Here is a 26,827-nt window from a genome sequence, read left to right as displayed (position 1 = left end):
GAGGCGAGTCGCAGCTCAGGTGTGGTGTATCGTAAATAAACAAATGAAACGCCACCGCCCGCCGCCGCCGCGACCCTATATACCTGCCGCACCGGGATGACACCGTTATCCTATCTCGCCGCGATAATACCGCGAGGGATAAACTAATGTCAACTTGTGGAGACGGCGTAATAACAGTGGATAGCTAAGTTAATTAACACATGGTGTTTCCTTTAGGATGCAAGAGACCCGAGTTTCTTGCTTCACTCACCAGCGAATGACACTGAACATGATGGTGCCGTGAATTTTTTGGAAAAGGGACATACTAACCACTGCTGTATGTTTCGTTGTGCACCTTGGGCACACTTTCTTTTTTTCCAAATATAGAATTATACACCTGCTGATACCATGGAGCTACAATAGTAGCTACAATAGTAGCTCTATGCTGATATCTTACAAACTTGTTCTACTTCTAATGAAGATGAGGAAATGTAAGCGAATCTATTGTGACAATGTTGACAAATGTCAACCACTTCACAAATTCACCTTTCTTTTATGTCCTCTTTCACACAAATTCTGCTGCCGTAGTTGAGTAGTGAAACGTTGAAACTCGTTAGTCTGTTGCCATTTTGGCTTTGCTAGTATGTCGACCTTTTCCTCATTTTAAAATGCAATGGATGGACTCCCCATTCCTGAAGTCAACGAAACTCACTCTTCACAAATGTTTCATATTTAACAAGACAATAACAATTTCACGACAAATTATCGCTATTATCGGGTCGGCTTGTTGGCTTTAAGTTGAATCTTGGTTTTTAAAGAAGTTAATGATTATTGTTTAACTTGTCAATTTTCCCCATGGGAGAACGTGGTTGTCAAGATGGAATTTACCCGGATGAACAGTAAAAAGATCACTCATTACACGATGTGCTATGTGTTTTGAATGATTCTTGGACAAAGTAGGGATGACTCAATCTTATGGTCCTACGTCCGGGAAGACACCTTTAATCTTAATTGACAGGGCATATTGGTTGCGTTTCGGTGGTCATACTGGTACAGAAGTGAAATGCTCTTTTCTTAGGGCGTCTGGAAGACGCCTTTAGCTTTATGTGACAATGGATTGCTAAAAAAAAGAATCAACAGCAAATCCTTTTAAAGTTTGGTACATAATTATAGTGTTCTGAGATAAAATTCCATGTACCATCATTTTTGTAATATTGTGTGCCATATCTTTTGCAAAAGCGGGCCGATGAACTTTAAAGTTAGAGATTTGTCATTCATGCGAAACCCTACACCTCTCATGTTCTTATTCGCGGCTCAACGTGTGGTTATACGTGGGAAATTACTAAGCGCATTGTCCCGCATGGGGGATTACCAGAGCTCAGAAAGGCAAAATTAAGTGTGTCCTGCCAAGGAAGTTTTCGGGAGACACGGTTGGGTTCAGTAACACGACGGAGCGAAGCGGACAAACTGCGAGGTTATCGACAAACGCATCAACAAACTCTGGCAAAGCGTACATCCGCCTTGGTCTACGAGGAGGAGAGGATGAGGGGGGGGGGGGGGATGGATGGAGTGACCCGTGGGGACTGCACCGAGATTCGTTAGCTCTCTAAGCATTCGGACAGTTTCCTGGCGCGGGTGTCTGTCTGGCAAGCTCGGGTGTAAGGGATTCCACAGAGGCGTGACTGGGTGGTTCCGATGTCGAAATTCAATCTGTAGTGCCAGTAATTGCCACGCTTGTCACCCTACCTGGAATTTATTCTATCGTTGCGTGAATTTTCTTTTCACCTATTGGAAAATGCCTCAGTTTACAGCTCTGAAACACTAACGCTGCTCTTCACTACAGCCAACACTTTGTGCCAGACTCTCTATCCATTTTGGCGAGTGCACGTCATCGGGACTATAACATGTTTCCATGAATTTAGAATTAAGAATTTCTCTGTGAAGGGTGGAGCGAAAAATGCTGAATAATGAAAGGACCAAAAAAAAAATGACACAATCATACTCGGCGGAAGATCCTCGGCTAGGGGAGGATGGGCGACACCCCCTTCGTATTCCGGCCATGAGCGGGGAGCGCTTGGCTGGACAGCCCGGCAGCCGAGGATGTGCTGAGGTACGGGAGCAGCACGTGTTCTTGTCGCTGCTGAGTGACGGACGGTCTTGGCGGGTTGCAAAAAATCATTCCGCGTCCCACCCACTTCCAACCCATCCCTCTTTTCTCCATCCCCAACCTCCCTCTCTCTCTCCCCCCGTCTCCGTCCATCTGCAGCTCTGCTACAACACAACCTCCCGAGGCTATCTTCCATCTTCTCAATTCCCACATCACGAAAGATAACCATGGAAAACACGACTAAGAATGCTGTAGAAGAGGAAGAAGAAAAAAAGAAGTAGAGGAAAAAAAATCCCACGAAATCATATTTGACAGACAACAGTACACGATGAAGGTCAAATTTGAGCCATCACATCGCGAAAAGTGAACTTGGGCGAGCAGGGATACGCGCCCCCAGGCGATTAGAGCCGGCGATACACCATTTAAATTTCTTTCCGCCAGTGTGTGTGGTTTTAATAGCAAGAGTTTCTTAAGAGGAAAATGGCAAGGGGTTCTCATAACCTACATTGCTGGAATATCTGATCACTTATTCATACGTCTACACGTATACAAGAACCTGACGAGGAGGGGACTGAACTAGAAGGGAAAAAATGACAAAGAACTTCAAAGCACGGTCAGCTACATAAACACTGATAAAGAAAACCAGTACAATGTATCTTTAAAGTGAATCATGATAATTATGCTCTGGCGGTTGAAAATAAATAAAAAAGAAGAAAAAGAAGCAAGAATTAAGGAAATTCAGCAAAACGGGGCGGTGTACGGAATATTTAGTCCGATGACAAGGTGAATGTTAAGAAATATTTTGGGGAATTCGAAGCGACAGATGTTGCTGACTTGTCTTGCATAAATTATGATTACATCATTTCGGCACCGACGATTACTGAACAGGAACTAGAACAGAAACAGAAACTAAAACGCCCTAAACCAACGGAAAATTACAACAGCACTAAACACAAACATGGAGTGATTGGACTATTATTTCAAAAATATAAAACAAAAACAAAAACAAAAGTGGGTCGCAAAAGAGTCAAACAAATTAGGCAATGAAACCATAACAAAACAGCATATATCTATCTATCTATCTATCTATCTATCTATCTATCTATCTATCTATCTATCTATCTATTTATCTATCAATCTATCTAATATTAATTTGTAATGTTCCATCGTGCATCCAAGCTGGATATCACATAATTCTATATTGTGACATTTTATGTATTTTTCATCGAGAAATAAGAAAATAAATTGAATTGAAATGAAATATACACGCTTTTGAGATGTCACAAGTCATGACTGCTGACGTAAGGCCTGGACAGCAGGTAAATGTCACATTTAGATATTGCGTATTTTTATGAGATACGTTAAAAAGAACACGAAAAAAGACAATAATTACATTGGCTGTCAAACAATGTCAGAGAACAGTAACTTTTCGAGAACATTCCTCTTTTACTTTTGTCAGAAAGTTGAAATCGCAGTGCTCTATTGTTGAACACCCGGCTATTATCCCACTTAAAGTTATTTAGATTCAGGTAAGAAGACATTTCATTTCAATCAACACGTGATCAAGGCTGTGACTATGGGTATAAAGGGCATATACAGGGCAAACACACTCCAATCTATAAAAAAAAAAAAAGGAAAAAAGGAGGAGCTTATGTTTTGAAAATAAGACACTATTTTGCTCTAACGCCTCTAGATACAATACATATTATTATAACCGTCATATCCTGATCATGTTCAAAATTCCTATCCAACAATAGATAGCCCTGAATTGGAAATCATTGGGAAGTAATTATATGTCATGTGCTTTACAATTAGTAAATCACATGACACGCTACACGCTACATTGCTGACGGCGAATCACAATACCCATTGATTTCGAGGTTGAAAAAAAAAAAGATCTGTCCAATCAAAAGTTGCTCTGTTATCGACGTGAATGTGGGAAAGCATAATGTACTTTGAAAGACAAATCGAGGAGAAAAACAACCTGATGTGCACGGTAATAGACATTTGGGAATAATCTTATGAAAACAACGTGCACTGAAAACATAACAGATTTTGTGTGTACTTTATAAATACGTTTTATTTCGATTTTTTCCACACGGTTATGTGGACAGTATAAGAATGTTTTGCAAGACGAGACTCGGCGTTCGCCCTGGTGCAATTACGACAAAGATGGCGCGCTTTATTGGACAGTGCTCATAATAATTATGTATACAGGAATCGGCATAATGGCAATCTTATTGATCACAGCGAATCGGTCCGAGTTGATATTCCAATTACATCCATATGCGATACTTTTCATATTAGGAGGATATGAATCAGATTATTTCCAAATGTACTTTGAAATAGTTTGATATACTCTTTACAGATATTTAAATGGCAGCACTTGGAATGATACTCTGTAAAAATAATATTACGTCAGTGGCGTGAAAGGTGAAATAATATTGCCTGCATTGGATTGTAACGAAATTGCCTGTTTGCAATGCATGTCAGATGCACTTTGAAGACCTTCTGCAATATCTCGAAGCAACCGCAGCATAAATACTTGAATACTTGTGTGCTGTTCGAAAATTAGACATTTATTATCAAGCTTTGATTGTGACATCTGGCGATTTCCGATTTTTCTTCCTCGAAATGAACCTGCGGAAGTTTATTCAAATTCTGATCATAGATGGTAGAAATTAATTGTTGAGAAGCCGATGTAAATAGGAGTAAAAGGAAAATGGTACACTCAAGTGTTTAATAAATGACTGAGTAATTTTCAAAGCGCCCTCTTTGACGGGAAATAGTGGATTTTTTTTTTTTCAGACTAGACACAAGGCAGTAGTATATGATTTCAAAGAATCAACTCGCAACAAAATCAAAAGAAAAGCGAACACCAAGACCCTTTCTACTTTAAATTGTCTTTGCAATAATGTGTATGCCATGAGAGTTCCCAACTTTGTTTTCCACTGAGAACAGAATTTGTACAGTTTTCTCTTCTATCCTCTTTTGAGGTTTTAGAGTTTTGTGAAATTATAAAATGATAATTACCACAGAATAGCGCTGGCGTTATTGATTAAAATGCCAAATGCCTACCCCAAAGGAAGTAATTCGAGGCGTAGTAGCTATTTCACTAATTGGGGTAAGGAGGGAAATGACGCAAGTATATAATGAAGTCATTGATTCCCTGGGTGCACAAGTTGATGTCTCGTCTAATATCGAAACACCGCTAAAACATCTAATGCGGCTAACTTGGTGCGACGTTTTTACATCATCTGATGCGTCAGATAATTTGGCGGTAGAACTAGAATGTCGATACCGCAAGTCGATAACATACGCCTCTGAGGCGACATTTCGACCCTATCGTGCCCTCCGTATCATCCCCTTCTTCCACTAGATCTTCTCGCGAAGGATCCGATCTTATCGAAACTTTTTTTTAAAATACACGTTTATCTCGTCTTGCTTTCTACTCGTTTTTGGCAGAATAAGGTTGAGCGCGACTACCGATGCGATGGGGTGAGAAGGAGTGAGCATTCGGATGGGATTTCTCTCATCCACGATAACCAATCTTGCCATTCGTGAACGGTTTGGGAAATCGCACGCTCGTAGCAACAAACTAACCCCACTTGGTTCTCTGACTCTCATTAACTCTAAAGGAAAAACTGATGTTCATACTCATACACACACTCATGATATCTCACCTCCGAATCCCCCCCCCCTTTTTTTTTAAGCCGACATCTTTGATTCTGTGTTACCGTGTGTAAGGACGTCTCATGCTAGTTCCATCTCAGCTATAGCGAGCTATGATACAATGTCCAAGATTGCTCTCCGAAACCTACTTCTTCCAGTCCTCATAATACCGAGTCCCATCTTTTGGTGGTATGAAAGAAGACGATTATGAATGAAGGGTTACAAAATCGTCATCAAAAATGAGTAAGCTTGATATCTCCTTCCAGCCCCTCCCCGTGTTAAATCGCAAACGAGCAAAGCATCTTCTTCTTTCATTCTTTCTTTTTATCCTGTTGCAGAGAAGGTAATTAAGCGATTATCAGGCCGTGAAGACGGAGTCCTCCATGCTAATTGGGGCGTAATACCGACCGGGACGCATGTCTCCAGGGACAGCGGGAGGTTGCCGGACTATAGAGGCGAGACTGGCCCTAACCTGAAAGCCGCGGGTTACGCGTGGGAAGACGCTACCCAATGTCAAGGCGAAGATATCAATTACTATATTCCCCCTTAAATCAGGCTTCACATTAAATTTGGTCTCCCACATACGCCTGAAACATAGGCTACTTTTCACTAGCCATTGATTCTTATTTAGACTTCACGCGTCAATGCATATGATTTCATGTTTCGTTTCTCGTTCTGATAATGATGTTGTACACTATGTTATGTAATACATTCATTCATTCATTTACTTTCATTGGGCATGGGAATTAATAATAATAATAATAATAATAATAATAATAATAATAATAATAATAATAATAATAATAATAATAATAATAATAATAATAATAATAATGTCTTCTTTATCCAGGGTAGCTTCTTCAGTACTGCCAATGTTCTACCAGAGGGCCCTGCCATTATTATTACCCTATAGCGTTGCCAGGTACCCATGGATTTTATACACCTGGGTCTAACTGTTTCTTTCTGTATTTTTCACTCTAAAGGGAATAATGAAACATAATAACAGTAAAAAAACAAAAACAAAAAACAAAAAACAAACGCGATTCATAACAGTCCGCAGGAAAAGATAAATCTTACAAAGAGATAAATTCTCCCTACTTTTCATACCCCTTCATGATTCACAGTGACATATTGCAAGGCTGAATACAACACTGCGTGCAATTGAGTATACAAGTTAAATTTTTGTTCCCAATAATGGTCGCACTTTGTGTGAAAGTAGGAATGTTTATCACTCTGTTTTTTTTTGTTTTTTTATAATGTCGGAACAGAAAGAAAAAGAAAGCGAAAGCTTTAAGACGATACGACAAGAAGTGGATGCGCCTTTAAGTTGTACTTTGTTACGATTCACCGTAACTTGAGCTGGTTTCCCCGATTCATCAATTTGTTTCTCTGCCTCCGATTCAGACAGCTCGCTAAAACGCATGAGATATGAGCGCGAGAATGACAGGCAGCGCGCGTGCGACAGACCCGGGAAGCTCCGGGGTCGCAGTCCACTGACGTGCCGCTCGGTCTCGCGTGGGCAGCCATAGGGATCGGTTTCACCTGCTCTAGCACGCAAGTTCGTCATACTTTTTCCCCCTCCTTTTTCTCCTCTCTCTCTTTCCCCTATCTTTTTTTTTTTTCTTTCTCTCTCAAGTGACAGGCTAAATTCAAACGTTTGAACTCGTTGTCACCGTGTACAATGGGCATATATCGAGTAAAGTGTTTATGCGCTTTCCCGTAGCAATTGTAGACGCATCTGTCTGCCTCTTTTTCCCCCCTCGGTTTTCCCGAGGGACTGCGCCGGACTTCGACTCGCCAAAATAAGAAGGCGGCGCAGCATTCTAATGAACTCTTCCAAAGCTAAAGGAATCACTACATAATTTGCCACGGTGTGTAAATGCACTACGCGTTGGCGACTTTTGTTTATGGGGTTAATTTATGGTAACAAGCGCCCAGTGAGGATGCGGGAGAAAAAGAGAGAGGAGGTTGGACGTCACAACGCTCGTCTTGACGTGCACTGTACACCATCCGTCAGAAAATATGAGGGTAGTAAATGAGTTGAGCTATTGAACTTGACATGTGCAAAGGAACACTCTATTACCCGCATAAAACATGCACACAGCTAGACGGGGGTGATGAAACGGTATTGTCTTCTACCGTGACTTGGCCTTAAAAATAGGAGGCCCAAATCACTTTCTGTTTCACCGGTTTGCTACCTTTGGTAGTTTGGCGAAAGATCGGGAATTTTTCTTGAAACTTTTCTATGCTTCCTTTCTTCCCGAAAATGCACCTTGGGTAACCTGTTGCCAAGGACAGGCTTCTCTACTTTATACGGTGATGGTTAAAATTTCATATGTGGATGGAGTTTCCTATCCATGTACGACAAGACTGTGATCAGGAGTGAAGAGATCTAGTATTTAACCCTCGGCATCTAAATCTTTGATTACAACAGAGTCAACGCTATGTCTTTATCCTACTGAAGGACATGCAAATACAGGAGAACATAGTGTCCATATATTCTAGCAGGAACTTTGTCTGATGTTTCAACAATATCACACAAATGCCTTCATTTGTCTTTTAGGGACGTGTTCGTGTATTTTGTATTTTAAGTATGATTTTTTTTTCTTGCCAAGGCAAGACATCGTTAAAGGAAATATTGACCTTGAACATAATTGGTGCGAGGAAAGCAAATCATAACAAAAGAGAATTAAAGGGGAGGGAGTTTAAAATTAAGAGCTGACGGCAGTCGCCTGGTCTGCAGCTAGTCATGACTGAAGAAGGAATAATTGTACAGTCATAAATGATAATCTGCATGCGGCAAGCGGCATGTCCATCTAAAAATGTAAAAGTTTATATCCTAACATGGTTAAATGACATGAGTTGTCACTTCATTTTTCTTCATTGTCGTGTCTATGACTAGTATGGGGGTGGTATCGGTACTTGGACAGTCTGGCGTGTCAGGGGGAAAAAAGTTCTCGAGTCATTCGGGATGAAGTGCACTTTGGAGACGTGTTTGTCTGAAGTTACTGAATACGGAGCTCTATTGGAGGACTAACCAACAAGTTGGTATTTATATTATGGATGATAATCAAGGGGGGGGGGGGGAAGGATGTGCTTTGCCCATCGGACAAGACGTGGAATTGCCCACTGGCAGAAGTGAACTGTACTTTTGCTTGAAGACAATGTATCCCAAAATAAAGCTAATCCAGTCATCCGTCATTCCCATAACATACTTATGGCACCCTTCAAGAAACCCCCCTGTGACTCGGCTCTTTCGCAAAGCCCGTCTCGTATATAGAGTCGCAGCAGCTATCGCGGCCGCCGTCTTCTGTGGACTAATGCAGGCCCGTTGCACGGGCAACAGTATTACCCCTATTATCGCGTTCCTGAATCGCGAACATCAATTCATCTTTAAAGCGAAAGACAGACTGAACGAACTCAAGAATAAATAGGAGTCTCTTTAAGGTTGGAATCCCAAAACCTACTGTAGAAGCGCAATTATTGCTCGAGAATATTTTTTTTTTCCACAACGACAACAGACACAGTTTTCGTGTGTATTTCTTCGGTATTGTTTAGCGGCAATGTGTACAAATTTAAGTCGCTTATTTTTAGGCAGTAGTAAGCAAGTTAACCAATACTCTCTGGTCGAATTCCAAAAGAATAACAATAACATATCATGAAATGGATTGTAAGGCTAATTTTGGTTATTGAATATACCACTATTATCGAAATGATATTGTCAGGCCGATTGTCACCCGTCTCAAGCCTAAAATGACGCGCATCATCACTGTGTCGCTGTATTTCCTTATTCTTATTTCAATCGCCATCACGGACATTACATAGCTTCTCTTTTATTTTATTTTTATGTTTTTTTTGTTCATGTGGCGAACATTTTTTGCAATGTCGAATAAACTCAACCTTTTGAACACAAACGTCTCTTTATTACGTGTAATTTTTTATTGCAAACCTTGTGGTGTCTACTGTAACTATATCTTTCCCCTCTTCACATTACACTGCATTTGTCTATCTACTGGGAGAGAGCTGGACTGGTTTTGTGCTGGCTTCGTCGTACGGAGGGTTATATCGGAAATTGTCAATTTATATTTTTCTCTCACGCGAAGCTTTTCCAATTGTCCAATTACCGACTCCACCCAGTGTCGCTCGTGAACTTGCAATAATTACTAGGGCGAGTCGCAACTTTGTCAAAACGTAAATATATAATGCGTCATGGGCTCGGAGCATCGTGCTAAATGTATAAATTACGCTTTGAAAATCGAGCACCAATTGTCTTTTTCGCTCTCTGTTCTTGTTGTTGTTGTCATCTTCTTTTTTGTTGATTTTTTTTTTTCCAGGGTAAGTTATGATTAGCGGAGCCATCCACGGAGGGAACCCGCAGAAGCGACATCCAGACCAGGCTGTCGTTATGGCTTCTGGACACGAAGGGCGTGTGCTCCGTACAGCATATCAAGAGACACGGACACAGACAGACAGACACAGACAGACGGATACACACACGCACAAACACACATACCCTATCCCTCTCTTCCTCTATCTGTCTATCTATCTATCTATCTCTATCTATCTATTTGTCTATCTACGTGTATCTATCACTATCTATCTACGTGTATCTATCTATCTATCTATCTATCTATCTATCTATCTATCTATTTATCTATCTATCTATCTATTTATCTATCTATCTATCTATCTATCTATCTATCTATCTATATATCTATCTATCTATCTATCTATATCTATCTCTATCTCTTTCCCTCTCTTTATCTCACTGCTGAGGCCTATTACTTTGCTTTAGTGTCCGTTTGTCTGGCTTCTTTTAACTGAAATTTAGCATTCGGCGAAACGCGATTAAAAGAAATACGCTATCATTTCTATCTTTTTAGCATTCTTTCACACTTTCTTCTGAGTTTCTTATTATTTTGGATCTCCTTTTAATCTTTTGTTGTTCTTTCGAAGGTGGGGTGTAATTTTTCCACACTTGACCAAACGTCAGTTCAGGTATTGGAAAATATAAAACAAAGCAAAACTTAATAAACTTTACAAAACTACTCATCTTAATGATGAATGAATGATTAATAATTAATTTTGATATAGGATAATAGACTATAATACTACTAGTACTAGTACTACTACTACTACTACTACTACTACTACTACTGATAATAATAATAATAATATTAATAATAATAATGATAATAATAATAACAATAATAATAATAATAATAGAATAAATATAATAATTATAGTAATTATCTTTTTTTTTTCTCTTTGACTATGGTAGCAGTCTTGATCCTCATCAGGAACTGTCCATATTATTTTGGTCTACATTAACGTTTAAACATGATACTCTTTTTAATTCAGCTTCATGTCTCTTAAGTTTCCGGATGTACCTGGGCATAATATGAAAACCGAACATTTTAGATAAAGTTCTATTCTAATTATTTCACCATATTTGAACTGGAAGTTTTAAGAGAAGGTGATAATCTCTACTTTCTGTACAGAGACAGGGGGAGAAACATACGAGAGAATGAAATAAAAAATGAATCAAACTCTGCGGATTTTCCAGTAATGTGTCATCGATTGGTAACCACTTTCAACGATTGTGGTTCTGCGTGCCCGCATTCAATTTAGATTTCTCTTTCAGCGCATCGAAACTACATTCTCGTGTCGTTTTATTGTCCAACAGTTAATATGGGACTATGAGTAATCGAGTTAACCGTGAATGACATGTGGGGGATTACATACACACACAAGAAATGAAATATACTTTAATCATTGTTGTCCAACTGTCTTTTAATCCATTGTTGGTGTATTTCTATAAAATACATGGACTCATCAAAATGCGGTTTTTGGAGGGGGGGAAATGGTGGAGAAACTCGATACTACAGTGGTGCACACCAAAAGTGCAGTGGGCACATTGTTAGTTATAGAGAAGGGGGTGATATTGGACCCGTCTGCCACAGATGGATTTCCGGAAGTGAATGGAATGAGGGTGCTATTTGATAAGAATTAGCCTCATCATTTGTCTGATGTGCCAGGGCGCGAAATCTACCACCCCGTGGATGACTAGTCGAATCGATTATGCTAGTTGTTATAGCTCGTTAACATTTTGGGGCTTTTTTGACGCCCTTATCAACCCACTGCATGCCACATCAATTTCCCGTCCATATGTACATGTGTGAAATTTGAGCACGTTTGACTCAATGACACTGAGAGGGTTAAACGGTGTTTCCTATAAGATTTCTGGTGTGAAACAGAAAAGGGACTCGAAGACAGGAACGAAGAAATCGTGACCAATTCATCAGCGGTTCAATTCATGATTCAATAATCAGCAATGAACCATGGTGGTTCTGCGGTTTGCGTATGAGTGACGAGCTTTTCGCCCTTTTGACTTCACTCTTTCTCTCTATATAGCCCCCTCCCCTTCTCCTTTCTCTATTAATACAATACTACAATAATTGTGGATACTATGACCTCTCTTCTTTTCAGCTGAATCATCGTGCTGACTTGAACGTTTAAGGAGAGAGTGGATGAAGCAGAATTGTTCCCCACAGAGCACACACTCTATACACACACACGCAGTTCGTGCGAGTATCATCTTGAGCTAGTAAACTGCGTCCAGGGTTGCCCAAATTGATCGTGCTAGAATTTTAAAACTGCACCCGAATTAACATCGACAAACGAACGAGAACGACTACTATAACAGACAGAAATGCATGTTTTCGGTATTTCAATTGATAATTTAAACGTAAAATTGTTTCTCATTTGAATTAATAAACATCAAACATTACATAACAAGCCGCAAACCAGATTGATGTCACCCCATACAGGAAGAAACCTCGATTTAACAGTATGTAAATGGCTGATGTAAACAAAATGGGGAAATTCAAACAACAACAGTCTCAGAAAATATCAGCAACATCGTAAGGTTTTGGCTTGCTTGTACTTGCCCGGGCTACTAGACATTGCGGAGACCTATATAAAAATATTCATCGAGGTATATATGAATAATTATGCACTGATTTCGAGGTAGATCTGTTATTAATGAAATGTGCCCTCTTGTGGATAACGCAAAACAGATTGCTGAAAAAAAAAAACAACAACAACCCAACAACAACAAAGGAGATATTCATTCGATATTGATAACACTACCATGACTATGTTGTAGGCCTACATTGCAGGACATTACAATGTAAATCAAGCGGTAATAACTATCTACTCTTTCCGTGTTCTGATAGAGAGATCTCGTAGAAAAAAAAAAAAAAAAAACAGCGTCGTTATTATTATCGGAAAAAATACTAAGATTTGAAAGCGCATAACTCGCCACTATATCCCCATTCATCACGTTCCCCCCTTTTTATTTATCACTTTTGTTTCAATATTTGCAGTTTCCATTGATCTCTGTGACATTCTGTTTCCTCCACGCCGTTTCGTCATAACAGAGATGTTCCCTAATAGTTTGCAATCAGTCACTGGGAGGAAATGAGACAACACAAACTTAATCTCGGTGTTTTCCTTTCCTGTCGTTTTCCTTTTCGTTCATTTTCCTCATCGATTCGGAGGAGTGGGGGTGGGGTAGGGTTTGTGTGAGGAGGAAGAGGAATAGATAGATGCGACTTCTGACAGTAAACATGAATTTCCGTTGAGTGATGGATTCGATGTATGTCTCAAACCAAATGAGAGAAAAAGGGGGGGGGGGGTGAAAGTTCGTCACAGTCAAAGAGAGACTGGTTCTTGTTCCACAGGCAGACGAAAATGTCATTGAAGGCTTTGTAACACTGAATCTATTCTACACGAAACCACGTGAAAGAAGGATCGGCAAGTAGGCGGAAGTTGGCCCTATAGGAGGACATTGGGGCCTAGCTGCAGTATGCTTCAAACTTTCCTCTTAAAATAAATAAATGTCAAAAATAAATAAATGAATAAATAAATATACATCATGGTGTTGTAAATATATAGCTGTGTACCAAGAGTAACTTTCAGATGAAACAAGTGATTTTATAGACACGCATTTTCAGAAAAGCAAACAAACAAACAAACACACAGACATTATGACAGAGGCACACGTACAGAGGGCTTACAAGAATGCCAAGGTATTCGCTGGAAGTGGCTTTGAAAGTAGTGGTGATGATTTGGGGTGACTGCATTGGAAATCATTTCCAAGCAATTTCTTTCGTTTAATTTTCTTTTTTTTTTCACATTTAGAAGTTGAGAAAATGGTGGAAGAGAAGAACTTATGTGCCCATGAATGACGTAATAGTGTTAATCATGGACCACTGTTCTCTGATCAGTATCAAAGGGGATACCGTCTGTAAAATTTAAGTAATGACATAACGGTCTTGTAAAATTGGACATCTTGGTATTTAACTTATATCATATCATGTATCATGACAAAACGTACCCTCACTCTGGGCTCCGTGAGGTTCGTCCACGCGGCAATCTCCTCCCTCGTCGACATGTCTGGGTAGCGATTCCGCGCGAAGTTAGCCTCCAATTCCTGCAGCTGCTGGCTCGTGAAGTGCGTTCTCTGTCGTCGCTGGCGGCGCTTTTTCCCGTTATCCTGGTCGCCGCCGTCATCTGCGTCCGGATCGTTGCACGACTTTTCGCAGTTACCGTCTGCACGTGACACAAAATATACAAAATTGAAAAAGAAGAAGAAGAAGATATTATCGATCGATTGGTCGTCTGAAATATGAGGTGGCAGTTTCAAACTCAATACGGACAAGAATAGCGGTCGATTTTCACCAAAGCAAGTGTTGAAATTCCACAATGAAACATAAGATGTCCGACCTACTCATTTATTTAGCAAGCTGCTGATGTTTCTTCTGTGGAATTTCCCATTTTGCTTGCTGCTATTAGCTTGTTATAGTGTGCATACATCTTTCTTTTTCTATATTTTGAGGAATATCCATTTTAAGCAGAGAAAGGAATGGTAACAAAAATCTGTGTTATTGTGACTGTAATGATAAGTTAGTTATCTACCAGAAAGGAGTCACAAATCTTTAAAACAAACAAACAAACAAACAAACAGACAAACAAACAAGCAAACAAACAAACAAACAAATATTTTCAAAAAAATAAAACACTGTATTATAAAAGTTGTGAGGTGTAGATGCTGCCTTTAAAATGTAAGATCAGGGACGAGGCTGGAAGTAACACTGAAGTTGAAATCACTGAGAACATTTTGGCATGGAGGACTACAACGAATACGAGTTGATTTTCCAATTATCTTCTGATTAAATGAGAGCTAAAAAAGCAAATATCAGGATGAAGGTGTATTTAAGGGTGGGGTAAAGAAGGTGAAGATGATGAAGATTAATTGGCATACGCAGAAGACAGCTGCGAGGTATGTGTGTGTGGGGGGGGGTGTTCCCTCCCCCCCCCCCCCCCCACATACACATACAGTTGATGGAACCATGATGCAGATAGCAGGAGTGCAAAAGATCTGTTTGAGAGAAAGTGACATAATTCTGTCGATGACACGGTGATGTATGCCTATAGGTTCACTTTGAACTGCCTATATATACAATGAATGATGTATTATCGCAATCTATGTCATGGAATGGCGCAGCAGTGCACGTTGTCTCAGAGAGCACTGATGTGGAGCCGACGCCAGTTCATTTGGCGATCCTGGTGCTCCACTGATGATTGCACGACAGGAATACCTGGGCATCACGCAGTCAAGTACCTTTGCGTTTTTTCGTACTGTCCTCACGTAGGATTGTAACATCGTGACTCGCGTCGGTTCGCACAAAACAATGAAAGAAATGTCGCGCTCTACAATAAGAAAAAAAAAAGTGTCAGTCACGTATGCAAAAACAACAACAACACAATCTCATCAGATGACACATCAATCAGGTAAGAGAGAGAGAGAGAGAGAGAAGAAGAGACTTTAGAAGAACTGTTTCCAACGAGTATGACTCAAACGAAAATAAACAGACTGAAAGCGCTTCTACGTTTACCCTTAAACACAATGCACTGTTCAACTCATCAAAGTCACTCACACATTATTGAACTGTTTGCACTGATAATATGAGATCAATTTAGCACTATCGCTTTTGTCGCTACGCCATTGCCAAGGTCAGCACATGTTATGCGGCCGAGCAAAAAAAAAAAAAAAAGGTGAGGGAGATAGAGAAAGAGAAAAAAAGAAATATCTACGGAACGGGGGAGTAGGAAAATTAGCGGCAAAGTCAACAAATTTAGCCAGACTGGTGGCACGATATGTTTGGAAAAGATTCCAGAAGGAAAATACATTCATAAGACCGTGACAACGCGCTTCGACTTGGCTTTGGTGAGTCTAGAGGGGTCAGTGGAGCAACTCCTGATCAGAGCGGAAGGTGTGCGAATCATTTGACGGACTGAGAGGGCGTTTTATCTTGGAAAGGGTCACGCTAGTGTCGCTGTTCTTGTTTTGTTTTGCTTTATTTTGTCTTTTAAAGACACCGGAAACATAACTGTTTGCGCTTTGTTCGGAAACTCACGGAAACATCGCAGCAACAACTTGTGAGTAACCTCGGAAATGAGGGAAAGAGACGCTACACCAGACAGAACTCCAATTATTTAGTTGCTGCATTATTGCACCAATCAAACAGACGTGCGACGAACGTCGTCTGTGGAAACTTTGCACAGATTTCTTTTCAATGTCGTTCGGTAAATTACTTTGTAAAACATCGTTGGTGAGTGAGATGGGAGAAAAAAAATGGAAATTGGTCCTTGAATACGACTTGGACTTTTCTCATTACACTGATAGAGCTGAGGAGCTGTTGCATTAACCGTTTGTGTTTGTATGTGCGTGTTTATGTGCGTGCGTTTGTTTCACTTTCATATCCTAAAACTAGAAAAGAAATGCACTTTTCGAGACGTTTGGAGCTGAATTTACGAAACACATCGTCATCAGTTAGTCAAATTTTGTCTTATTGCAATCACAATGCTGTAAATGAGTATCAATATCTTTTCTTCTCCATGACCGACAAAAATGAACAACTTTAACCCTTACTGTGTCAATTAGTTAAATGTGCACAACTCTCACTATGAGCAGGTGATTTTATTGTCACGCAGAGAGTTATTAGCTATCGACTTCACTAACAAGACGCCATCTCATGACGATATGTGAGAAGGAACCTCCATTGTCCTTGATATCAACGATCACTGGCGAGCGGGCTTTTAAGTGTATTCCACACCAAGTCAAATTGACTTCATTCAAAAGAGAAAGACAGAGAGAGAGAAAAAAAACCCCAACACAACAGATGGATAGAAGATGTATCAAAATTGGATTTGAAATAAAATAGAAATGTTATGGAACTCTAGAATTTCTTTTTTTTTAACCTAGTACACGCAAACATGGAAGAGAAGACGTCACCATCTCACAACGTTTCCATTCTTTTCAGCACAAATATCTATCTACCTATCTATCTATCTACCTATCTACTATCTATCTATCTATCTATCTATCTATCTATCTATCTATCTATCTATCTATCTATCCTGTTTGTAGTCCACGTGATAGCAGGAGCAACCTCTTATTTCCCCCTTGACGATCGTTGCTTTTATCTTATCATCTCATCCTTATTGATGTCGTATCAAAAATGTAAATGGTAAAGATATTTGTTGTTGTTGTCTGAGACATTGGTCATGTAAAGAAATTACATCATCACCTCTGCATGCCAAGAAGAATGTGTGAATGCGTACAATATCATTGATTTGTGAAAATATTAGAATCTTTCAAATTTCCCAATTTTCTTATATAGCTAGGTCTAATTTTGATGAAACCTTCTTCTGCCATCTTCTAATATCGAAGTCAGCTTGAACGTTGTGTGAATTAATTGTCCTTTAAAGGCAAGATACAAAACTGATTTAATCTGGCAGATTGCATGGTATATAATAAACTTGATAACCACCAACAATTTTGCACAACACTACTGGATCATTTTTTTAAATGTTTATATTACACTTGTCTCTTTGCACAATCACACTTCATCTCCAAGTTATGGTTATGAATCACTGGAAGTGATCAAACTGGGTCACACAAATTAAAAGTAAAAAAAAAAAAAAGAAAGAAAGAAAAGGAAAAATATACAAAGTGGCAACCTATTCAACACAATTGGTGTCTAAACGCCTTAATTTCCATTCACAGCTGAGCTGTATACCGACCGACATTCTCACACGACAAATTTAAATCTTATAGACAAGCCAAGCAATCGTAGTTGATGTTTTTGTTGCTTTTTTTTGGGGGGGGGGGTGTACGCTTCATCTTTACCAAATTCTATGTTTCTATCTTTGTATATCTTGCTGTGATAATTGCTTTTCTTCCTTATACGATACCATCTTGAAAAGTTTCGTAAAGTCGAAGACGATTTTTACCTCCTTTCCAATCCGCTACAAGATTTCTCTGTGTTCCATGAAATCCACACTGACCGAGAGACCCAACTGCCAACACAACAACTATGTCACACTTCCGCCGAACGACCTTATTATTATTTTCTGTTTCCTGCGTCATGTTTGTGTTCTCATTACGCTGAATCTCCTTCTTTTAAAAATCCTGATCGAGTTACAAAATGCGAGTGTCAAGAAAGTGCTCCAAAAAGTGTAAGCAGATCAATTTATTGGAGCGAAGTTTGTGGGCTTATAGGAATGTCCCAACCCGACGCAATGTGAAATGGCGGAAGAAGCAAATCTGCCCCTGACGTCACAAACAGCAACAACAACGATAACTTTTGTTTTGACGTCATAAAGAAGACATTCAAGATTAATGAAATTCCTATTTTCTCAAGCGTCAAGTATAAACAGCAAATATATACCAGCAAACTAACTGAGATACAAAATTACATCATCGCTCGGTTGCTCAAGGACTCAGCATCGCGGCGTACGATACAAGGAAAATGTTTTCAACTTCTGTACGATACAACGAAAAAGCATTTTTGACTTTACTCGAAGCACTGAAGTCCTAAGTTTCTGGCGTGCAACAGTCCAATACTTCATGCTACAATTATCTCCAAACATAAAAAGCTGAAGCTGGATACTCCTTAATTACAGATACATTTCTTAAGCCCAAGTAAAGTTTGCGAACTCTGTTTCATCATCTTGTGGTGATTATGCAACTTGCAATTTACAATTTCTTCGGAATGTCTTAACTGCACTTTCATTCACCAGACAAAAGGTCATCTGTAAGTCAAGCATAATAGCCATTTTGCCCTATGGCAAGTTGTTCCGATAGGACATGAAAAACCGCTTAATTAGGCCAAATGGGGGAACTCGTTGTTCCGTCCTAGACACACAGAGAAAAGCTTAAATTTCAACGAAAGGTCCGCATTTTATTGCCGATCCAATATTCTGTTACAGGAAACGGCGGGAAGAAAGAATGGAAGCGCAACTGGGTCGATATACGAACACCCGGAAGCTACCCAAAGCTTGATGTGTCTCTCTCGCGTCATGAGAACTTCTTTCCACGATCTTTTGAGGTTAACTTTCTTAAGGGTTAGCAGGGGCCCCAGTTTGTGTCTCACTCAGTCCCACACCACTTACTTTGGTGTCGGGACAAAAAGCTGAGTGGAACACAGACGAACCGACTTGTACTAATTCCTCGAAACGTTGTCCTAAAAGTCACCTGCACGACTCTTCACTATTATTATACGCATTTCTTTTTTTATATCTGAAACTGACACACATTTAATCATATTGTTTTTATACATATATGAATATATAATATATATACAGATAGATAGATAGATAGATAGATAGATAGATAGATAGATAGATAGATAGATAGAGACTTTTTATGTCAGATAAATGAAAATGCAGTTCAATCATTCTGAAGACATTACCTGTGCCATTTATATGCAACAACTGAATAGACTAGAAGGATTTGGACAGCGAAGTACATTACCAACACAAGGTAGAGTAACATTGTCATGTTCCTATCATTATTTTGGCACAGAGACTAAAATTAGTTTCTGTTTCAGTTTTAATAAGTTTTATTTATTTATCTATTATTCGGGGTTTTTTTTAATACTGCAGGGTAGGCTTGTTCAGTTTTGTAAATCTGCTTTCTAAACGCGTCCTGCAGTATTTCTCCACTTGTATGAAAGAAACAGTTATTATGACAAAGTCAAAAAAATTACATGAAAACTCATTAGAAATACATAATAATGTGAATATTACGTACATTTATTTCATTGAATATCTTAAAGTATACAGGTGGAGGAGACCGTTATCGATAAGTTCAATTCGCTTGACTTGGATAACAACCTCTGAACATACGGTTTGTTACAGTTTCCTGTTATTTTTTACTGAAGGAACAAAACACAAATACATACGTGAACTTTCGAGTATTTTCAGTGTCATTTGACCGAGGGGGACAACACAAGGGGGATATAACAAGATAGAAACGAAATTAAAAGACGAGAATTAGGGGACACCAGGATAGGAAAAGTTGAGAGAAGAGAAGAGGAAAAAAGAGAAGAGAAGCGATAGTATGCAGTGTTCAGATGTTGGGAGCTTTATACAAGAAAATAAGACTAATCTGACTAACTAGTTTTACCTAAAGATTTATATCTTAAACAATGAGAATTTTACAGGGAACCAATTGACATGATGGGGGGGGGGGGGGAGTAAAATGGATTGGTGAACATGATATCTAATTGCGGGAAGAGTTTGTTTTTCTATAGGATTACTTAAAACATTCAATTGTAGATAAGAACTGCGTCTAGGATCGTCAGTCAATGAGTTCCATACATCAGGACCATGATGTCTTATAGATTTTTGAGCTATGATAAGTTTAGGATTTTCTAAGCAATAATCTGTTGCATAAAGGACAGGGTATTAAAGAATGCTTAAAGGAAATTAGCATTATTTTTAAACATTTCAAGGAGCTGATTATTAGCATATTCATAATTGATATTGGTGTTTGCCACGTATGTATATCGGAGAATGTAAAGAGTCTTACAAACATTCAGTTTGAACTAAGTAGTGAGAACCATTAATAACGTTTTTGTAATCACAGTTATACAGTTGATTTAGCTGATACCACAGTTTTCCTCATACAATCGTAATGATGTGGGGTAATATGAGTACTTATAAAGAATTTGTAGGGTGCTTTCAGTAAGGTATTTTCTAACTTTCCAGAGGATCAAGAGGATCCAGAGGATTTAATTTGAAATATTGTAAAAGTAACATGATTATTATTTTCCTCTTGATAAATGGATATTTTTTGAAGTTCACGTAATATCCATATCTACATGACAACTTTGACAATACATGACTTTTTTTTTGTAGTTCCTCGAGAGGAAGACGAATTTTATGTCGTCACAAATTCGGAACACGAAATCAAACGAGTTTATTTTGAGGTATATGTCAGTGACTATAAAGCTACACTGTGGTTTCAAATCTTGTGTCTTCTTCAAGGTTATTTATCTTCCAACGATGTCACGTCTTTTAAATGATAGTTATACAGATAGTAATTGCCTTTCGAAATATTCTTATATTACCGTTGCTTGTTTTCGCTTATCCTTATAGTTTTTTCAACCTTTGTGTTGTGGTTATTTGATAACTGTATTTCATGATACATTGATATATCAATGTATCAATTGTTAACATTTCCAATCAATCACTCATTTTCAAGAAGCACAAATGTTTCTGAACTGATGATTGGCAATCAAAGACTTTCGCAATTCGCTGCTCTCTTTAGATGCTCTCGTTTACCCTTAAAGATGGGTTGAATTATCCTTGCCAGATAGCAGCGATAAGAAGTGCCCGTCTTCGCAAATCGAACTGGATTCTAGGGAAAATATTATCCGAGCAGCAGGAAGAGGGCTAATCAGAGCTAGCTAAGGGAGTTGTCAGTCTCTGCTACGTGCTCCAATAAACGCCTAATTGAAAGATTACGGATGGTCGGAATGAACATTGATCATATTGTATACCGACGCCATGGATGCAAGATGATTAGTATATGGCGTGGAGAATAATAAGAACAACAGCAAATCCAGTTTGCGAGTTGAAGGGATTGCCCAATATTCTTCCATTGAAATATGACGTAAGAGTTATTTGTTTAAGAACGCTCGTAGCAATAGGTTCATCAGTTATTTTAGCCATTATATTGAGGGTTATCATGTAAGGATTATTTGTTTAAGAACGTTCTTAATAATAGAATCATCAGTTAGTTTAGACGTTATATTGAGGGTTATCATGCAAGGGTTCGTAGTGATAGGTTATAAGTAATTCTAAACGTTATGGGTTATCAGTCGTTTCAGCAGAGCAGTAGGCCCAACACATCTCCAGCTGATACTTCATTGCTCATTGCTTCATGTCTTGTTTTCTTGTTTAAGCCATAGTCACCCCAAAGTCTGACTGAAACCATCATGTGACCGTATTTCACATTCTTTTGAAAAGTGGTTGAGACTGGACAATAAGCGGATGAAATATCTTACAGAGTATAACCGAAATCAAATAAACTAAACGAATTAGAATCTTATCCGTACATGCTGAAATCACAAAGTCCGCCCGCTGTTACGATTATAGTCATAACTGACTGACCATACAGATTAACTTTAAAACTAAAACCTGCGTCAACCAGCCGGGCTTTCTGATTGGTCGAAACTTTTCTCCTCATCACCCTGCGCTTGCATTGGCAGATCCCTATAAACTCTTGTTGCGTGATTCTCGATTCCCTGTCCTAACTCAAGGTGTATCTTCGCGGGTGAAACATAATATGAGTCAAACTTCAAGGAGGATTCTTCTTTTGTTTTGTTTTTTGTTAAAAGGGGGGAAAGGCGGTGACTTGGCGCTTCTAGACCGCCGCTCATTACTCATTCGCCGTGATTCTCACCACAAACATAATCACTTGCGTTTGTGCGAAGTTTTAATTTACACACTTTCTCTCTCTTTTGGGGGAAGACTTTCGTATACGAGGAATTTCAGTTTCCATGTCCCTAAAAAATCACTCACTCGGCAACGTCAAACGCAATTCGATGGGAGCCAGTGACGAGTCGATCGAGAAAGGATGATTACGCATCGGTTTTGATTTATCTCTGGACGCAGTAAATGGCCGATTGATGTACTGGCAAATTCGATTACAGTACAGGGAGAAATGAAATAATTCGTCGCAGATGAGCCGAGTCTGGCCCAAGAGTTTAGACATAAAAAGGGAACTTTGAGTACGGTGATTGACAACTCATTTATTCTTTGTTGTTTCATTGCAACATTATGCTGAAATATAATACGACAATGGTCCTACCTGCGGCATTTAACATAACATGAATAACACGATACACCGTATACTCTGAACATGTCATCACACTTTATGCGTATGATTTTTGTTTTTAAATGGAACGATGTGTGGCCAGAATTGACAAGTATCATTCCTAATGCTACCTTGGAAACTGCACAACTAGATTAACATTAATTCATCTAAAATTATAAGCCATGTGAACATTGCTTTGAATAAGACTATTGCTGTTTATTTTCTTTTATTCGCAATGAATGCATATCTACACAACGCCAACCGGATCCGATGGTATTTCTCGTGACTTCTGAAAGCACGCACAAAACCGGCCAGAAAACTTGCGGCTGTAACGAATTCATCGGCTGTCTTTATACAGAGGTATCGCTGTATCAACGCAACTGTCCAGAGAGTACAGACGTCAGCTCAGAACAGACCAGTCACTTCAAATAAAAATTATTGACAATAACCATTTCTTATTCCCCCTCATATTAACCAAATTGCAGCGCTCATATCGGGTTTCCTCTCGCCTCCGGCCGCAAAGCAATAGGGTGTTTAGTCATTGCGCCGTGGAGGAAGGCAAAGGCGGGCGGTTGACACTCCTCGTTCGATGTACAGCCTTCCGACTTTGCTCCGGGCGCGACGGAAGGGGAAGGGTAGAAAGACTCGGAGGGGAGTGTGGGGGAGGGGGCAGCCAACTGCCAAAGACAGAGACAGAGAGGCAGAGATATAGATAGAGTGAGAGACGAACAATCAGACAGACACACAGAGAGACATAAAGACAGACTGACTCCGACGGGAACGTCTGAATGAATCAATAGATGCGCCAGACCGACGACGAGAGAGAACACGAGAACGAGAAACTTGAAAACGAGAAATGATAATTAATATGAAGTCACAGAAATAGAAATAGATAGACAAATAGATGGTTAGATAGATAGATAGATAGATAGATAGATAGATAGATAGATAGATAGATAGGCGGAAGCCAGTCAGCGGATATTAACTTGAAGCAGGTTAAACTGCGGAAAGGAGGGAGAGAGAGAGAAGGAGGAATGCCGGAGAAGATGGAGGAAGATAAGCGAAGACAACTTTGAGTTTCAGCTCTACAAACTGATTGAAATCGACGATGTAAAAATGACAATGCGCTTATGAGATGGTGGGGGTATCGAACGGTCGGACAACAACTGTCACAGATTCTCGGACCGGGTGGAGAGAGATGTTCTCCGGAGCTCCGGGAAGGATGAGAGCATGGGTAGGGAAAGACGGGAAAGGCGGGAAACCAACACAAGGATCTGAACGCCTCACAGAACTTCAAAGTGACAGTATAATATAGGGAAGAGATATCCTACAGGGAGAGTGGATTTCTATATGTCTGGCAAAAGTGATCCAAAAGCCAGGGAGACAAGAGGATGCTGTCTGCAGTTCTTGGGAAAGGGCAGAAGAAAGAAACAGAGGGGCAGAGGAGAGATATTACGTCCAAAAGGCACCGAATCAAGTACCCCATTACTCTACGTGTTGCTTATCATACTAGAGACAAGTTGTGGTAATGTTGGAGGTGGTGCTGAAGTACAGTTCGTGACTTAATCCACAATGACATTCATAGCACTGATCTTTGGTCATGTGGAGAAATTAAATCCAGGAACGCAATCACTTTTCATAGTTATTCTGGCAACATGAATTCTACATTACCAGAAATTCCAAGAAGAAGGACGACTAGAACAGTTCAGAGATATCAACAGACATTTTTACTACAAGGAATACGGACGAAAAACTGCACGCTTCCGCGGTTCAAAGAAAAGTGGGAACAACATTTCAACGGTTAATCTTGTTTTTTGAGGATTGGGCATGGATCCTGAGAATTGCATGTTCATAAAATCTGTGAACATACAATAATAAACTCTCTACATTTAAACTCACATCTTTGAGATATATCTATTAGTATTGATTTAATTATGATTTCCATTTTTAATTCATATCATTTGTAACTTTGAGAAGAAGAAACGTAGCAGAAGACCTGAAAGTTATCATTATTAGAACAGGGCAAACAGAACTGGAACCGAAGCCATGGAGATATCCGAAATAAACAAAAGACCACAATAAAATCATCATGAAGCCACTTTCACGGATGCAGCAATGCGTTTCTAGGAGACACATGGATGGTTAAACCCCAAACATTGATATTTTCAAAGACGGTTTTCCTTGTCTTAAATCTCCGCTTGAGGTAAACTAACCGCCCAGACATCTTTAAAAAGAAAAGTTGGACGGAGCATTTCAGGGGCGTATCCCGCTCCTTTATTTTACAGGGGATGAGGAATTGTGTGGATAGGGGTTGAGAATGAGGAATAGCAAGGGGTGGGGGAGGAAGTGGCGGTTTGGAGGGGAAAAATTCATAAAAACAACAACAACAACAACAACAACAACAACAACAACAACTCTATCCAGGATTATGATATTCCATGATGTAGCCATTTCAGGTCACATAAAGCTGGATTCCTCTATATTTTCTCTATATCGTCACAGCCAGCCTTAGTCACCTTGATTATGGTTATCTTCTACATGAATGTTTTCATGAAAATCAACACAGAAATTATTGATATAAAATAACCTAGAACAAGCAAGGAAAAGACTGCATGGTGAGCTTTTGTTCATCATTGAAAAGTTATGTTGAATTCTTAACGAGCCATGCAATAGGAAGATCAGTCGGACCAAGGAGATGCAAGATAAGTTTGTATTCATCGAATCAATCAAACATATTCGGTTACCTATTTCGTTGTCGTTAAGTGATATCGTCTCGAGATAGAATCTATATCTCAGTTTGAGATGGATTTCATTTCAAAGGAGGTACATGAATGCTTGTGACTGTTGTACTTTCGATTCGCAATGTGTCAATGTAGTTGGAAAACGGCAACTATCTCTGGGATTGTCGAACAAGGACACTAGTTCAGAAAGGGGCCAAATTACATTCCATTTGGTTCAAAACATTCCTGAACAACGTCAGGACATGGCCCTTGCCTAAATCTCGCCTAGAGGGGACAGGGCAGAGGGGATGCCTGCACGCAAAGGGGGGCAGCGGTGTTCCTCTGGAACGATGGGTGTGGTCAGGACTGAGGAGGGGAGACGAAAGCCAGGGAAAGTGGATTTCACGCAAAAACAAACCACCGTGGAAATAACACAGGATCGCCAGACACCATTAAAAGCACAAGCAGCAACACGTGTTTGTTCGTCAATCTGATCCACATTTTTTTTTTGGTCAAATTTTGATCTGAGACCCTTTTGCAGTCATTCTTATTTGATTGCAAATCGAAGAATAAGCCACGAAACGGTACACCATAGAAAGAACGCAGAATGTTCCGAAGAGAACTACCTCGCGCTGCGAATCGACCGAGCAGTGAGTCAGAGTATTTCAAAGTCACTCATGATGAAATTCAAAATATTTTGGAGAGCATATTTCCGTGCCCTTTGGTTCATGACATCGCTTGTCATTTCCCTCAAGTCTCCTTCATTAACTCTGTCATTAATATCGGCAAACAGGTATGCAAGTAATGTCAAAGGTATGCTGAACTCGTGGTCCGCGGTGGGTTAAAGAAAGACAGGAGGAACAGGTTACACAAAGGGCATACATGGTACATGGTGTTTCATCCTATATGCATCTCCGTATGAGGTGACTGCGACCTCCATGAGGGTTCCCTATACCACATGATTGCAGCTGAACCTATATTCGTCTGCGCTTGTAAAGGGAAACCATATATCATATCACGCTGACAGGCCAACGGACTAACCAATGATTTCCCTTCTTACTAGGGAAGAAACTTGTACTTCTCTCAAACAATCATGTTCACTGCCTCTTCCCC

At 39.6% G+C, this 26,827-nt stretch overlaps 1 protein-coding gene across 1 annotated transcript in view; it reads right to left on the bottom strand.

The window, feature by feature from the left end:
- The window catches only part of LOC140229263 (pituitary homeobox 3-like), a 63,680-nt gene that overhangs the window by 11,543 nt on the left and 25,310 nt on the right, over positions 1 to 26,827 (bottom strand). The window contains exon 2 of the mRNA XM_072309541.1: positions 14,160 to 14,374. Within this exon, the coding sequence (XP_072165642.1) occupies positions 14,160 to 14,374 (215 nt within the window). The remainder of the gene's footprint in view (positions 1 to 14,159; positions 14,375 to 26,827) is intronic.

Source organism: Diadema setosum, chromosome 5, assembly GCF_964275005.1.
Source record: "Diadema setosum chromosome 5, eeDiaSeto1, whole genome shotgun sequence".
Classification (NCBI taxonomy): Eukaryota; Metazoa; Echinodermata; class Echinoidea; order Diadematoida; family Diadematidae; genus Diadema; species Diadema setosum.
The sequence above is the reverse complement of the archived record's forward strand: the minus strand, read 5'-3'. Positions and strand labels throughout refer to the sequence as shown.